This window comes from Canis lupus, chromosome 13, assembly GCF_003254725.2.
Source record: "Canis lupus dingo isolate Sandy chromosome 13, ASM325472v2, whole genome shotgun sequence".
NCBI classification, from domain to species: domain Eukaryota; kingdom Metazoa; phylum Chordata; class Mammalia; order Carnivora; family Canidae; genus Canis; species Canis lupus.
Window position 1 is genome coordinate 12,597,340 of NC_064255.1, and position 17,382 is coordinate 12,614,721.

A 17,382-nucleotide genomic window follows, 5' to 3' on the forward strand; every position below is an offset into this window, starting at 1 on the left:
TCCATTTCTCAGGATTTAGATTAATTGATAAAACCTTTTATAAAAATATGAAAATTAACAAGGCAGGAAACCACAAATGTTGGAGAGGATGTGGAGAAAGGGGAACCCTCTTGCACTGTTGGTGGGAATGTGAACTGGGGCAGCCACTCTGGAAAACTGTGTGGAGGTTCCTCAAAGAGTTAAAAATAGATCTACCCTATGACGCAGCAATTGAACTGCTGGGGATTTACCCCAAAGATACAGATGCAATGAAACGCCGGGACACCTGCACCCCGATGTTCATAGCAGCAATGGCCACAATAGCCAAACTGTGGAAGGAGCCTCGGTGACCATCAAAAGATGAATGGATAAAGAAGATGTGGTCTATGTATACAATGGAATATTCCTCAGCCATTAGAAACGACAAATACCCACCATTTGCTTCAACATGGATGGAACTGGAGGGTATTATGCTGAGTGAAATAAATCAATCAGAGAAGGACGAACATTTTATGGTCTCATTCATTTGGGGAATATAAAAAGTAGTGAAAGGGAATAAAGGGGAAAGAAGAAAAAATGAGTGGGAAATATCAGAAAGGGAGACAAAACATGAGAGACTCCTAACTCTGGGAAACGAACAAGGGATGGTGGAAGGGGAGGTTGGCAGGGGGTGGGGGTGATTGGGTGACGGTCACTGAGGGGGGCACTTGATGGGATGAGCACTTGGTGTTATTCTATATGTTGGCAAATTGAACACCAATACAAAATAAATGTATAAAAAAATAATAAAATAAAGCTTTCTAAAAACACCGATATAATGGAGACTGAGACATCTTTTTCACATTTTTGTATTATGTAGACAGGCCTGAGGCAAACCGGAAGAACTGCAAATGCTATCAAATCAATGTTCATACTGTGCCAGAACTGAAGATAAACGGAAACTATTTTTAGCAACAGAAATATGGCACTCTTGATGAGTACTTCCTTTAGAAATGGATTTTTTAGGTTCCCACTGAATTTCACACAAAATAGTACCATTTAGAAAAGTCTGCAACACAAGGCAATTGGGTAATGTGTATATTGGCTATTTCCTTGTGGAGTCAGTATGCACTTTGGCTCCCCTAAGGTCCCTGTAATGAAAAATTCGCTGAATCTCTACATAAAATCTAAATTAGAAAATGCGAAAATAAGAAAGTCAGCCACACATGACTGGGCATGCTGAAGAATTCCAATGTAACAATCCACCTATTGTCTAACAATAGGATAAATGATTTTCTCAGAAATTTCCCATGTCAGTGAAAATGTTTAAAAATACTTTAGCATTATACACATATTATAAGATAAACATATTTTAGTCTACTTGCTTTACTGAATAACCACATTTTTATGTTTGCTAACACTTTAACTTCTTTCATCTTTACTTCTGCTCACTGCTCCACATCTTCCTTTAGAATTTAATCATTTACCCCCTTGCCTCCTCTTACTTAGCCCTCTCTTGCATACTAACGACTACATATGGATTTTCCTATGCTCACAGCTATTTTCAATGTTTCTTTTGTTTTATTGTCAAGATCAGTTAGGAAGCTATTTTCTTAAACCACATATTTATTTTCCTAATGTCCTTTTACTTCCATGCTTTTGATGCCTTTTACTTTTTTTATATAGTTATGAATACAGATGTAAGCATGATGGTTTTCTATTTCTACCAATACGATTCTATGTACATCAATCAAAGAAGCCTTTTGGTCTACTTTTATACTAAATAGAAATACTTCTTTAAAGTACCTACTTGAAATCCAAAGGTATTGTTCTGAGATCCATGCCTTGGGACTCCTGGATTTTCACATGAGGTACGGGTGGGTTCTAAAATGAAGATCATAAACATAATGTAATCTTTAAACATAATATTCCTTTAAAATGTATAATATATTTAAATGCATATTTCTCACATACAAAGCAATTTTGAGTCATCTGGGGCTTAATGAAAACGACCATGGGTGTTAATAAAGAGTATAAATCTAACAGTATCTCTCCATGGACAGAAGCCTGCTAATCTTAAAGCAAGAATTCAGGTATACTATAATTTACATGGATTATGCAGTTCTCAAAATTTGAACCTTTCTAATATAAAAGCACTTCACATTCAACTAACTCTGTGGATAAAAAGTAAAGGAAAAATGAGGGATATGAAAAAAGAACACGTATATAAAATATTTGCCCAAGGACTTTGCTAAATTATAATCTTAGGATTGTAGGATAATATTCCCCTTAAGAAGTAAGAGGTTTTCCAGAAACTAGACTTAATTATTTGCATTTTTCAGGAACACCTGTAGGAGATTTAGGTATAAAAATGGTAGAATTGGGACGCCTAAGTGACCCAGCAGTTATGCATCTGCCTTTGGCCCAGGGCATGATCCTGGGGTCCTGGAATCGAGTCCCACATTGGGCTCCCTGCATGGAGCCTGCCTCTCCTTCTGCCTATGTCTCTGCCTCTCTCTGTCTCTCATGAATAAATAAATAAAATCTTTAAAAAAAAAATGGTAGAACTAGTAGTCTCTGAATTGGCTACTTTATAAAACAGAATATTTGGTTATTTTACCAAATGTGACATTTAATTTAAAAGAATAGAAATGTGCTTAGAGCCATTTTGAAGTCAATGTATTTTTTTTTTTAAGTAGTCTCCATGCCCAGTGTTGAGCCTAATGTGGGGCTTGCACTCAGGACCTCGAGATCAATGTGAGTTGGAGCAAGTTTAACATTTGACTAGGATTCATTAACTATAAAAATATATGCAAATGTTAGTACTTGAGGCTATTAATCTGAGACCTTTGTCCTTTTTCATTTTACTGATAAACAAGAAAATTATTTTGAGTGTTTTTGGGGAAGTTTTTTTTTTTATATTTTATTTATTTATTCATGAGAGACAGAGAGAGAGAGAGAGAGAGAGAGGGGCAGAGACACAAAGAGAGGGAGAAGCAGGCTCCATGCAGAGAGCCCAATGTGGGACTTGATCCTGGGACTCCAGGATCACACCCTGGGCATAAAAGCAGACGCTAAACCACTGAGCCACCCAGGGATCCCCTCTTCCAGAAGTTTTAAATGCTAAATACAACATCATATATTTTAACAGTATTGGTTTTCAGTGCCTTCCAATTGCTTCTATATTTTACATTTATTTTTCATATTTAGCCAACTATACTTTATAGGATAGAGAAAATAATTAATACACTATATACTAGTAATACATTACTAGTATCTAGTAAATCTAAGATTACTGAGAATAATTAACCTTTAATTAATATTACCTATGCAGTGAGGTGACGAACCACTCCAAGTGCCATCTGCTTGACATATTCTGGTGCTTGATCCCACTAATATGAAAGGAGAATTGCAGCTAAATGAAACCTCTGACTGGTATATAAAGCTTTTGCCTTCTCTTTTTCCTTGGGCAGGTATACCAGGGTCACCACAAAACTTAGCTGAAAATGAAAAGAAAGATAATTACAGCAAAGACTTAGGATTCATCAGAGTAACAGTTTAGAAGTGATGAAAATAACTGGAATACTGAACTGAAGTGACATGTTATTCACGTTAATGTATCCCAAAGAAATTTTTTTAGCACTTGTTTGTGTGATAAAAACTGAATGTACAATTCAGGATAATATTCAAAAGAAGTTTGATTGAGGTATTTTCCACATAGTAAACCACCTTAATAACTGTAGAATTTTTTGTATTTTTGTTGTTGTTTTGTATTGACCAGAATCAAACCACATATCTGCACAAATTCTTTTTATATGTATGTAACAGTACATTTACTTGTTCTGTTGTACTCTCTTGAACACTCAGAGCACATACCCTAGTGTTTTATTGTCTTCCTCTTTGAAATTCTGTGGAGGATTTTTGAGTGTTTTTTAAAGAGTAAAGAAGCCAGTAGAGTCCAAATCTATACCAAACCAAGGAATCTCAATGTTCCATAGCTTTTGAAAATACCATCTTGACAGAACTTGTAAACAAACTGAATAGATTATTACATTCAACATATATTTCCTAACAACTAAAAGAACTTATCCTAAGAAGTTTCAGATACTTAGACTTATCAGTAAACAAACTAAGATTCCTGCCCTTGTGGAATTTATGTATTTTTAGGAGAAGCAAACAAAAAAAATAAAAAAGGTAGAAAAGGTAGTATGTGGGAAGGTAGTGAGTCCTGTGTGGATAAGTAGTGTAGAAGAAGGGATTCTGGATTGTGTATGTGTGGATGTGATAAATGGTGGGAGCTGGGGGTGGGTTTCAAACAAGATGACAAGGGTGTCTGTCAGGATATCTTAAGGGAGAGCATTCTGGATAGAGGAAACAGCACCACCAAAGGCCTATGTTGCAGCATGTCTAGCACGTTGGAGGAAAAATAAGACCAGCTCACTGAAGCACAGTGAGCATGCAGAAATATAATAAGGGATGAGATCAGATGGTTTCAAATCTAGTAGATAACCTAGACAAAGACATCATATATTTTCAATTTGTTTATTGTTCTAAAAAATACATAATGCATATTTACCATTTTAACCATTTTTAATCATATTTGGTTTTTAAATTTGCAGATTCAGCATCTGAAAGCTTTAAGTATCAATGCTCCCTCAGAATGGTGCATTATCCAAACCAAAGATATTTTTGAGTCTGAAAGGATACCTCTAACTCGATAGGACAACAGGAATAAACTAGGAATGCTCAGGCAAACAGGAATGGATAAAATACCTTAATAACAGAATACCTTAGCCTTAAACTCAAGGTACAGAGAGAGACATTTCCTAAAATTCAGGATTCTAGAAGAGACCTAAATTTTCAAACGTTTTTTAGGAACTACTTTTTTTTTTTTTCTTTATAAAACTGTTAAAAGTAAGTATAAAATAACGCTCAACAAAATAAATTTAGGGGAAAATTTCAGAGTAAATGTTACCTGAACACAGTTACCTTTAACACAAATAACATAAACATTTGTTTAATGTGTTCTGTTTCAATTTTTAGCACTTCCTAGATACTATAAATCTTTGTGCTACTAGCAATATAACATCCTTCTAGCAATATAACACTTCTAGCAATATAACATCAAACCCTAGAACCTGGGGTCTTCCTCATAGTAACCTTTGTATCTCTAGTACATTTTGAATTCAGTGGCTATTTTCTCAGTGCACATTAGCAATGGGCATTTCAGCTTAGCAATCATTTCAATGACAAATTATTTAGTAACCTACTTCTAAAGTGTGTCTCTTGCATATTTCTGCTGAGTCATTCCTCTCAGAATCTTATCTTTATTCAACAAAGAAAAGAAAGGAGGGAAATGCAACCACATGAACTCCTCAAACCTGCTCCCTACTTGCCCCTCAATTCTTTATAATTCCATTGTTTTCTGTCTGTAGATTTTCATGAACTAAACTGAACAACCTATTGGTGTCTAGTTTAGAGGCTGAAGACACGGGGTTTATTTTCAAAAGGCTTCGGTTCACAATGACATACACTTTAAGATGAAAGAACATACTTTGAACAAAATGAAAGCAAAAAGACTTTCCCTTCTATAAAGTCCCTAAAATGAATGAATTTGGCTGTTCGATGGATAAGAGCATTATCTCTTTAGTCTACCTTCTCTGAACTGGAATTGATACTTTAATTTAGTGGTAGTACAACCGCAGGCCATATAACAATGGTGCCCTAAATGATGACAGGGTCACACAGTGTCCTTACAATTTGATTCCTCTCTCTGAGCCCATGTCATTATTAATTAAAATGTCATGAGTAAACACACTTACCAGGAGTTCTGTTATATGTAGTAGAAATCATACATGTAAACCAATTCAGACAAAGTGAGCTCTATTACATTTGGATAGTCATAATTCAATGTCAATAGTAAGTATTTTATTATTACTTACATTTTAATAGAACCAAAAAATAAAATATCATATCAAGATACTATTTGACTGAGATTTTCCCAGTGGTAACAAACAAACTTTACCATGAATTCATCTCTGTAAATGTCCTTGTCCCTATCTATTATGAAGCACCCATGGAATATCTAGTCTTATTTAGAACGAATTGATTTTTTCTAAGATACTCCTTAGCATAAAATAGAATTTTTTTTTTTTTTTTTTTTTTTTTTTATAAAATAGAATTTTAAGGGACAATTTGTGTGACATCAACCTTGAGGTAGTATTGGGAGATAGTAGCATATGATGAGATCAGGAGAAAAGAAGAATAAGGGCACAGAAGCCCATAGGCGATTTGGCTTCCACTGTGAATGAGAAGATTAGAAGAATCCAAACAGTTTCATCCATTACCTCTGTCTAACTTCAAGGCCATGGGAATTGGTGGGGTGCTCCTCTACCCGATGCGGCAAAGGAAGGGAAGACTAGGAACAGGATAGCAGTAGACACCTCTGAATGAACACTGTCCATATCCTGTGCTACAATAATTTGTGTAAAACACAAAGCTGACTTTTGTTTTGTTTGCGATCTTCCCAATTAATTTTGAAGTGACACTTGCTGGAATACATTGTAAAGTAACCTCGGTAAGAAAATATTAATCCCTCCTCTCCATGCTTACCCTAATCGTTTAAGGTATAGGCACTATCATGAGAACTTGATTTGAATGAACATGTACAATAACATGGATTTATTGTGGAAAGAAATTTGGGAGTAAATTAGAGTGTTCAGTTGAGACAAACTGTACAAAAATAAGAATACTTTTCCATTAGAATTAACCATAAGGGTCTTTATTTTGAAAAATAATTTTTTTGAAAAATATTTTTTTAAATAAGAAAAGCTTGCAAACAAAGCAGTTTAGCCTAACATTTGGAGTCAGAGAAGAAAGAACATAATAGGTGGATTACAGGAAAAGTAGCTACATTGGTAAATGCGATGTTCTATCGAATTGTAATTATGACTTGGAAGGAGCTTTAACAATCTCATATTCTAGCAAAACCTGAAAATTTTAATTAACTAATAATCTCAGTCAAGCAATTCCAAGAGAGTGAAAATGGGAAAACATAACTTTAAGTATGGAAATTATACTTACGTAAGCACTGTGGTACTTCTCCACTCCAGGTACCGTTGCCTACACAGGTCAGAACAGCAGGAAAGGATAGTTCATAGCCTGGAGAACAGATGTAGCTAATACTAAAGCCCCAGTCAAAATTTGTTCCTTCCAACCTTCCATTAGAGATCTGGGGAGGAGCTGGGCAGGTAACAGCTGCAATTACATTCAAAACGATTAAGACACAGCTGTTGAAATATCCCGGATATAAAATAAATAAATAAATATATATATATATTTATATATATATATATATATATATTTATATATATATATAACAAGCTGCCTGACATTTAAGGGAAGCAAATAGAAGATGACCTTCCATCTAGTATACTGTAACTGGTAAATTATTGGTTTTATATAAAATTACTTTTCCAATGACCTTTAGACAGGCTGAAGATTAGGGCTGTTTGGCTACATACAGTGTTAACATGATAGAAAAGAATTTGCAAGCAATTCTGTGACATTTGGGAAAAAAATTAGATCAGGTAACTCATTAAATATTCAAATGGCTCTATCAACCACTTTAATTCATATGTTAAAATTTACTGTATGGTTTTTAAATAAATTATTAAATGTTTAAACATTTATTTTAATATTTGTTTTAAGTTGGCTTCAAACAGAGATGGGTAGGATAAAGTGACAGAGATGAAGGGAAAAGGAGGGGTACACACTGCAAAATCTAAAAAGGAATTACTGTATTTTTATGACTAGCAATGTATATGAATAATTTTTGGAGTTACATTACCATTATCAGAATCAATTAATGATGTATGAAATAACTTCTAAATGCAAAATGTCTGTTCATTTATTTTCATATACTAACTGTATATATACAGTGACCTGATTCAGAAACAGTGTAATCAAGAAGAAAAACATAGACATTGAAATTATACTTTCTGTTAGATTAAACTATCAATTCACAGATGTTTAAAAAAACACCTGAATGAGAATCTCAGTATTATTATAGAATATAAATAGCCTGATGTTGCATCCATAACATTCCATAATCAGAAAGATTGGCAAAAAACTATAAACGTATCTCTAGTGCAAAAATAATGCCTATATTTATGCAAATTTATGCCTATGTAGACTAAAAGGTCAATGCTAGATTGCATTAAGAAACATGTTCTTTTCTTTATGAAGAGTAAATTTTATAATTCAATATGATTGTTCTCAAGTTATAGAAAGTTTTTTCCCCATCTTTGAATTGTTTGACCCAAGTGGATCATCATATTAAATGCAAATTCATCAAGATGATACTCCCTTCAAAATATTCACTAATCAATATAAATGATGATAGTGAGTACATATCAGAGCACATGATATTTCTGTTGTTTTGATTGCACTAAAAATCATTGTCATGGCTCACAAAAAGATATAATGATTATTCTTGAAATATCATTTTTAAAATTCCATATGTTATTATCTATATGGTTTTAAAATAAAAACTGCAGCAATTTTCAGTATCAGAAAAAATGAAATAATAGAAGAACATGATTTAAACTTACTTTAAATTTTCATATTAAAAAGTAAGTATATGGCAGTTTATCACTTATAAATATTGAAGAAATTATCGTACCTCTACAAGTTGGTATTATTCCACTCCATGTGCCATTAGTTGTACAAGTCCTAATTCTGGAGCCATTCACTTCCATTGTATAACCTGGCTGGCACATGTAAGAGACATTTTGTCCAACGACATAATCATCTCCATATCTCAGTCCATTTGCTGGTATGCCCGGGTCTCCACAACTGATTACTATCAGGATTGGATTAGAAGAGCAGATGGTTAATGTGCCATGCATTTAATGGAGAGAAGTAGTAAGCATATGGCATACTTAATATATAAGTAGGGGAAATTAGTTATCATGTTCATTTTTTAATCATAAAACATAAGCATATTTAAACCACACACTGGCAATTCCTGATTATGATCAGGTATGCTTATTACAGATTCTATGCACATGTTTAGAAACTGTCATTTAGACTCTGAAGAAGCTAGTTTAATAAACTATTACACTGTAAGGAACTCTGATGCAGTAGCCTCTTTTGATCTGCATTAGGTGATCATGGAGAAGTCATCCTATAGAATCAAGATTTCTAATATAATTCGAAATCCATGTATTCCTGTATATGGCAACTGAAATATCTAATTTTTCAGGCTTGCTGGACTGACAGCATATTTTCTGCATAGTGTCACTCAGCTGAATATTATAACTTTTTTTTGTTTTTGAGAGAGAGGAAGTATGTGGAACTAAGTACAAGTTGGGAGTGGAGAGGGAGGAGAGGGGTGCAAAGGGAGAGAGAGGGAGAAAGAGAGTCTCAAGCAGTCTCTATACCCAGTGCAGAGCCTGACTCAGGGCTGGATCTCATGACTGTGAGATCATGCCCTGGGCCAAAATCAAAAGTGAGACACGTAACCAAATGAGCTACCCTGGAGCTCCATGATAGTTTTAATTAAAACAATGCTACGTGCAAAAAGAATGCTTTCTATTGAATAAATGAAAGAATAAGCTATAAAATGTGAATCTATACATGTAGGACAGGATACATGATTTTAGGCAATGAAAATGCCATAGATAGGGACAGAAAAATAAATTGACCGTTTTTACCAACTCATTGCCAACTCAAGTGAAAGAATGATCTCTAAGAAATTGCAGTCTTCACTCTGGGATGCATTTGCTTTCTATATTGGGGGTAAGTGAGAGGCCTACATCAATCTTACTAAATATGCCTTGTTGACATCCCAGGACAGGGAGAGCTGCTGCCCTGTTCTCCTCTAAGACTCTATAAATATACTTAACTCCTACCTGTTTCATGCTTGCACCCAGGCCCCCACAAAGGGGTGGAAGATAATTGCAATGTGAGACTCTCTCTGCTGATGACACTATGGACTGGCTGGGCAGAGAGTATCTGTGGTTCCAGACTAGGGGTGGGAATGGGTAGATTAGGCAAGGCCAGGAGTACCACAGGGTAGGGAGTAAATGGCCTCTTAACCCTTTCTAGGAAGACAGAGAAGCAGAGAGGCTGACTATGTATGGGCAGATCCCTCAGCACATACTCCATTGTCCCAGTAGACTTTACTTACAAAATACAAATTTAAAGTTGAAATGAAGACATTTAAGACTGCAATCACAGAGCATTAAACCTCAGCACAGGACCCTTTTGAGCATGAGGTTCTATCAATTTTATTGGCCCACAAAGCTAGCTCTGGTTACATATACAACATTATCATTTATCATGCCACACCAAATGTTTCAGACAGACTTGAGATAGTAGAGAAAAAAAAAATAATTTTAAATTTTATAATATAGCAAAGATTATATAAAAGCCACAAAAGCATTTGCTGTTTTAAGGGACATGATTTAAGACTGATAAGGACAGGGAATTATCTAAAAGCTTTTCAGCAGCTAAGAGAGAAAGGAAAATACACAAGGTTACACTATTTCTTTTCTGGAGATTTAAAAATAAATGGGTTATTTACCTTTCAGTATCTTTTTTTTTTTTTGGGGGGGGGGGGCTTTTAAATCGTTTTGTTCATAAAAGGGTAAATAACTTCATCAAGTAAATCTAGGCTATATTCTCACATTTTTACTTTTAATTAATTCTTCAGCAAAGACTCTCTGATCATCTCATGGGTGCCACCAGAGTGAGGGATCAGATTAGAGAAGTATTTTGGAGATCTAGGGCCAAAGACTAAAACTAGATTAAGGCATGGAAGACCTTAATAGCACTTAGGTTACATTGTATTTATTAATTTACCATTAAAAATTATGAGTGTCAAGATTTCTTTCATATTATTCTAATCCACTAAGCCTAAGAAGTTTTAAGACCATGAATAATGGCATTTAAATTAAAGAACAATATTCACAGCACTTCACCTGATAATCCTCAGAGCCCTGGAGACAGTTTGCTGAAATCACCATTGACTGTTTCTGGCTCTTAATAAGAGTTTTGCATATAGGACAATTTTTATTCTTTTAATTATTGCAGAGGAAACATTTTTTTTTTAATTATACAACTGAGTTAAATAGGAAATCAAATTCTGCTTATTTACCAGGAATGTCACTTCAAAATTGCAGTTTTGAAATTTTGTTTCAAAATTTACAATTATATACAAGTATTAAGCCTTCAATTTATTTATTTTTTTTCATTTTACCTTCTGTCCTTTTATATTTTTAACCTACAATCCAATTAAGATGAGGAAAATTAAAGAGCACACCTACAAATTGTTGTTGTTTTCTAGGTAACAATTTGCAGATTGAAATAGAACCCTGGTAAGAAAGAACAGTTAACCTGATCCTAAGGTACAATGAGCTGAGAGGCAGCCACTGAGAGAGAAGACAGAGAGGTTATCTTACAAAGAGGCACCGAGAAAGAGTTTGCATATTGTGGAGCTTCATGAATGAAATGCCTGACAACAACAACAGCTTCACAAGGATTTCTTTGGTGGCTTCCTAGTGAAGCAAAGGCCCAAGAAGCAGTTTCCAATAGCAACGGTCTTTGTAGACAGCACCTGCTCCCCAAGTCAATTCATTTACCACCAGTTTGTTTTTAGCAACAAAAAGGAGGCTGTTAGTCTATTCAGACAAACCCTTTAGAATAGTGGCTCTTTAGGGTTTTACCCTAAATTCAGAGACATCAGTACATGACAACAGAGTGCTATGCTTTATTGCAAGAAAAATATTTTCAAAGGTCACCCAAACCCCTAAGCACATACACTCATGTGCACACACACACACACACACACCAATAAACTCCACGAAGATGACTATTTTGTCTCTTTTCTGCACTGGTGTATTTTCAGGGCCTAGTCTAGTGCATCACTCATTATAAAAGATTAAGTAAACGTTTAAAGAATAAATATGTGAATGATATGAAGGGATGATTAACTCAATTTAAAAAAAAAAAAAAAAGCATTGTTTTAAAAGTTTGAATTTATTTTGGTGGGAGGTCTTTTCTCATTAGCGTCTATCATGTAATTTATGCCCATGTGGCATCATTTATGATACATCTAAATAGATAATCTCTATGCTAAAAATAAAACATAATTGTGGTAATTCTAGTCTCTGCCACTTCAAAACTACTTTCTCTTTTAACTTAAATGAGAATTATAAGTATGCATTTGTAAATAAAATAGGATCATATTGCTCACACTTTTATTCCCTTATATAGATATACATGCAATATAGTTTATGTAACCAAGTCCTGGAGGTTTGAGTTATCTCATTGTTTTGTTTTTTATTAGAGAAAATGCAGTAATGGACCTTCTCACTCAGGCATAATTATACATGTATTTTTGTAGATTTCAGGCTCATAAAAAATTCTACTGTAGCAGAACAAAATTCCTGAAAGGTGGTCATTTCTCTGATGGTGCTTCTGGTTTTATATAATCTTCCAATTCAAACCTTGATTTCCTTTTTAGATCTCAGAGATAGATTCTCTCAACCTTGACACTATTTTGACTTTTGGTACTGACTAACTTTTGATGGGGGGGTGCTTTATGCATTGAGAATGTTTAGCATTGATTGACCTCTATCTGCTAGATACTGATAGCACACTTCATTCACCCACACTGTGACAGCCAAAAATATCTCCAGACACTGCCAAATATCCCCCAGGAAGCCAAATCACCCCTGTCTGAGACCCACTGCACTGAGAGATAGCTCTCTCTCCATGAGGAGATTTAGATGCCTTTTTAAAGCTTCACTTTACCCAGTTTCATGCTGGGATATCTTCTCTAGCTTTCTCCTGTGTGAGAGTAGCTTCATCTTCCTGAACCATTTTCTATCAAAAGAAGAAGAAGAAGAAAAGAAGAAGAAAAAAAGAAGAAGAAGGAAAAATCTGAGAATTCTTAGTTTGGTAACAAAGATCCAGTAAGGACCATTTCAGTCCTGGTTATTTGGAACAAAAGCCTCAGATTCATTTATCGCTGGATCTGATTGAGTATGCTGTCCTTGGCCCAAGCAACAAGACCTGCCAGATACCAGGCATTAATCATTTTGGAAGGAGTCCTAGTGGGTTAAAAAAAAAAAAAAAAAAAAAATTCCAAGAAACAAATGAATGTATTTCTTTTTAGCACCGAAAGCCAATCCTTACTCCACTTGACAAGCCCTGTTCTAGTGCAGATGTATCTTCTTCCCAAAATACTATATGCACCATATGCTTTAGGTAACAGAGATGGCTCTGCTTGATAAGACATCAAAAGGTAAGGGTCTTATACTGTATTTTTAAGTATTTGCTTGTACTTAGTTTCTAGATATTTTCTCTCATTCTGAACATCACAGAAAAGAATTTCACCAAATTTTGTAATCAGAGTACTTTTATGGGCTTCTTGGTATTATGACAAATATTTTTTTTTTCCTTCCAGCTTGGTTTAGTTCCATGGATGTTTCTTAACATAATTCCTCTGCCAAAGTGTGCATGATGTTTGGATGCATGACCTTGATCTCATGATATACTCTTTTAGCTACCCAAGACAAAACTAGTTATTTGGGGGAAGCTTCTCACTCCAGAAGTGACAGTGGGTTCGATGAGGTCCTGTCTGGAACAGATAGAAGAGTTCTAGTTATGTGAGGCATCTTTTAGAGAATGATTAATTAAATATGCAATTTCTCAATTCATTTATAATCTTAAACTGGCTGAATATTTGCAGGTAGAATTTATGTGAGAGAAATTATACCTTTTTACCAATATCTCTACTCTGGCTAGATGTGAAAAGGGGAGGGTGGGGGCATTACCATTATTATTAAATTATGTTTATTCCAAAAGTGTTTCCAAAAATCAGTAAAATGAACAAGGCAAATTCACCCATGTGATTGGACTATGTTCTTTTTTTTTTTAAGAACAGAAAAGGAGTGTGTGTGTGTGTGTGTGTGTGTGTGTGTGTGTCTAGTAGCCAATCAAGCAAATGAAGGTACATTTGCTAAATCACCCTGGTGGAAAATTCTCAAAAGGCAAAACTGCTTGGAATATTGATGATATTTCACTGGCCTATGAATTAGAGACCAGAGATGTTACTGACTGGACTCTGTTCTCAGTTCCTAGGAAAGTACCCAAAGATGGTAGATTTTATGTAAATGATTTTTTATTAACTAAATCCATAAGTAGTCCGATTACCTTATATAGCCACAGTTCTGTATTTTTAGATAAAAAAATATACTGCTATAGGCTAAAAAATAAAATTATATTCTAAAAATTAGATCACTACTCCGATTTTCACTATGCAGGAAGAACTAGTTTCCTAAAGATAACAAGCCTGTGGGGGGGGGGCGGGGGGGACAACAACCACATAGAGTAACTAAAATTTTATTTTAAAAAAAGTAGAAAAAATCCAAATAGAATTTAATTCTTTTTACTTTACTTTCACCACAACATTGTAAAGAGATAATTCATTCACCTATATTTTAAGGGCTTTATTAATTTCCTCAAGGGTCTCTGTTAATTCATATTCAAATCATCTTATATTGAATCATTTATCATATCATCTGTCTTGGTGATTTTATCTCTTTCAGCTGGTATTATTCCAATTCTAGCAGATCTACTTTGTCATTGATTATGTGAATGATTCAACAGTAGCTCGATTCATTTCCTTTGACTCATCACATCAAAATATTTCATCTCTTGCAAGATTTGCAGATTTATTATTAACATATATTTACACTGTATGTTTGGATATTCCTCTTGAGACAAACAACAAAATTATTGACAAGAAATATAGAAGAAATTGTAATTTTAAGCAGAAAGAACTGGTGAACAAAAACAAATCTTTTAAGTGGTCAATTCATTAAGAAATGATATAACTCTGTAGAACTCAGAATGGTAAATGCAGAGAAATTGTAAAAACTAAAGAAGAACAGGCTATAAGTTAACGAAACAATCCCATATGCATTATACGTAATGTGTTATATTTAACATAACACATTATGTTAAATGTGTGAAGATCGAAAATAAAGCAAGAAAACAAAGAGAAGGAAAAATACAAAAGGAGGGAATGAGGTGAACTTGATAAAATTGTCCCTTGAGTCAAAGAGACTTGTGTTTAAATCTTAGATCCTACATATACTAGCTGTGTTACCATGAGGAAGACAGTTGTATTTCCTCTGTAAGATACCATTTCTTCAAATATGATACAGAAAAAAAAAACAAACAAACAAACAAATATGATACAGAAAGGCTAACAGTATTTAAGTGAGAGAATTTGTGTAAAGTACTTAGTACAAATCCTAATGACTGGTAAATACTCAATGATAGATATTATTCTTTATGAGTAAAAATAATAACAATTTGATTGGAAAGAAAAAGAATGGAAAGTTTTGTTTGGTTTAGGTGGGCTTGCCAAAAACTGTTGCTAAGGCTTTGGTTTGGAAATTCAGTTCAGGCACTTTACATTTTCTTCATATGTAATTTAATTCATTTCACATTCTTATTTAGGTCCTTGTACAGAGATGCTAAAAAATAGTGTCTTCAAATGGCAATCAATTAAATCAAAATTTATTAAATATATTTAAAATATTTATTATTTGAATTTAACTTCTCTGGTACATATAGGAAATTATTAAATTGAATGGAAAATTCCATCTATATGTGGTAGAAATAACTGTTCAGCAGTGAGGTCTGCTAGTAGTCAGTAAGTCAATTAAATACTTTGATGCCTCAGTTTCCTGATCTACAGGTTCAAGTCTATAATACAATCTCTTCCAGATCGAAAATTATATGGTTCTTTCAATAATGTGTTTGAATTGACTTCCACTGCAAATTAACGAGAAGAAATCTGAGTCAGTGGTTGTAATTCAGTTTGACCACCACATATAAGCATTATCAATATGTTAGAGTCTTTAATTGTAGAAGTATAGCCTATTTTGATTTCCATTGAAACCTCTCTCTGTGCTCCTCTTTCAGGGATATTTTTGGCTTTGTTTTTGGTTCGGATTGCTACTGGGCTGTTGGCACTTTTTGCCTATCAAGTGAATCAACTATTACCAATTCTCAGCTTTTAATTTAATAGTGATTCATCATTTAAAAGCTAATGCTCGGGGATCCCTGGGTGGCGCAGTGGTTTGGCGCCTGCCTTTGGCCCAGGGCGCGATCCTGGAGACCCGGGATTGAATCCCATGTCGGGCTCCCGGGGCATGGAGCCTGCTTCTCCCTCTGCTTGTGTCTCTGCCTCTCTCTCTCTCACTGTGCCTATCATAAATAAATAAAAATTAAAAAATAAATAAATAAAAAATAAAAGCTAATGCTCAAAATACCTTATTTAACACAATATTTCCCCTTGGAGAACTGACATAAGGAAAGAAACTTTCTTTATATTTTTGATATGTTATTTGCAACCAATCTGTCTTGAATTAGGTGATATTTAACTTGATTTAGAATTTCTAAGGAAAAATGAAGACAATCCAATTAAATGCAATTTTCAGTCTCAAAAACTGAAATATGTTTATTTATCTTTAGCAAAATTGGAAAACATCTTAAATAAAAGACTTAGGTATTTATCCATGACTAAATTAAATTGTTATTTTGTGAAAAAATATGTTATTTAGCAGATTTTCTTTACTCTGAGTTACTCATTATTTCAGTCTTTTTGATAATTGTATGTTAAATGCATACTATATTCCAGAAACTTGTGCCATGTTATCTACAAAATTATAAGCCCTCTCTGCAAACATTTTAAGATGTAGGGAAATTATAAGTTATGTATACTAATAGTTAAAATGTAAATGAGACATTTCATCAGTCAACAAGCAATTACTTAGCCACTCATATATTCGGTTCTGTGGTTCTATGTTCCACTCTACAAAGTTAGAGAAATAAATAGACCTGGTTACTACTGTCCTATGAAGTTTACTGTTTAGCAGTGTAAGTCATTGCCATTGGGGGAAAAAAAAAGTTAAACATAATGGAGATATCCCTTTCAGTTAAAAGGGATATGAAGAAGAAATGTCTTGGGAAGGCTTAACCAAATGTGTCATTTGAACTGATGATTAAAAGATCCTGGAATACAGTTATAAAGGCTCAAATGAAGTAGTGTTTTATGGAAACAGTAAAGCATATTTGTTAATTGTTAGATTTTTCACTATCACAAAAAATTGGCACATTTTCAAAGTAAGCAAAAGAATTTCTTTCCTTCAACATGGAGAAATCAAGGAGAATTTATTCTCCATTTGAAACAACCAGAAAAAAGCAAGCAAGCAAGCAAGCAAGAGAGAAAGAAAGAAAGACCAGGTTCCATCGGGCATTAAAGCACAGAAGCACAGTGATCCTTGAGAGACAAAACAAATGAGGTGAGTCCTACAATTGCCCCATCTTACTGTGGTAAGA

General features: G+C 34.1%; 1 protein-coding gene across 1 annotated transcript in view; it reads right to left on the reverse strand.

Moving 5' to 3' along the window:
• Positions 1-17,382, reverse strand: part of CSMD3 (CUB and Sushi multiple domains 3) — a 1,170,241-nt gene that overhangs the window by 31,226 nt on the left and 1,121,633 nt on the right. Inside the window, exons 60-63 of the mRNA XM_049093360.1 lie at positions 8,642-8,821; positions 7,042-7,215; positions 3,285-3,458; positions 1,765-1,842 (exon numbers count right to left, since the gene is read on the reverse strand). Of these exons, the coding sequence (XP_048949317.1) occupies positions 1,765-1,842; positions 3,285-3,458; positions 7,042-7,215; positions 8,642-8,821 (606 nt within the window). The remainder of the gene's footprint in view (positions 1-1,764; positions 1,843-3,284; positions 3,459-7,041; positions 7,216-8,641; positions 8,822-17,382) is intronic.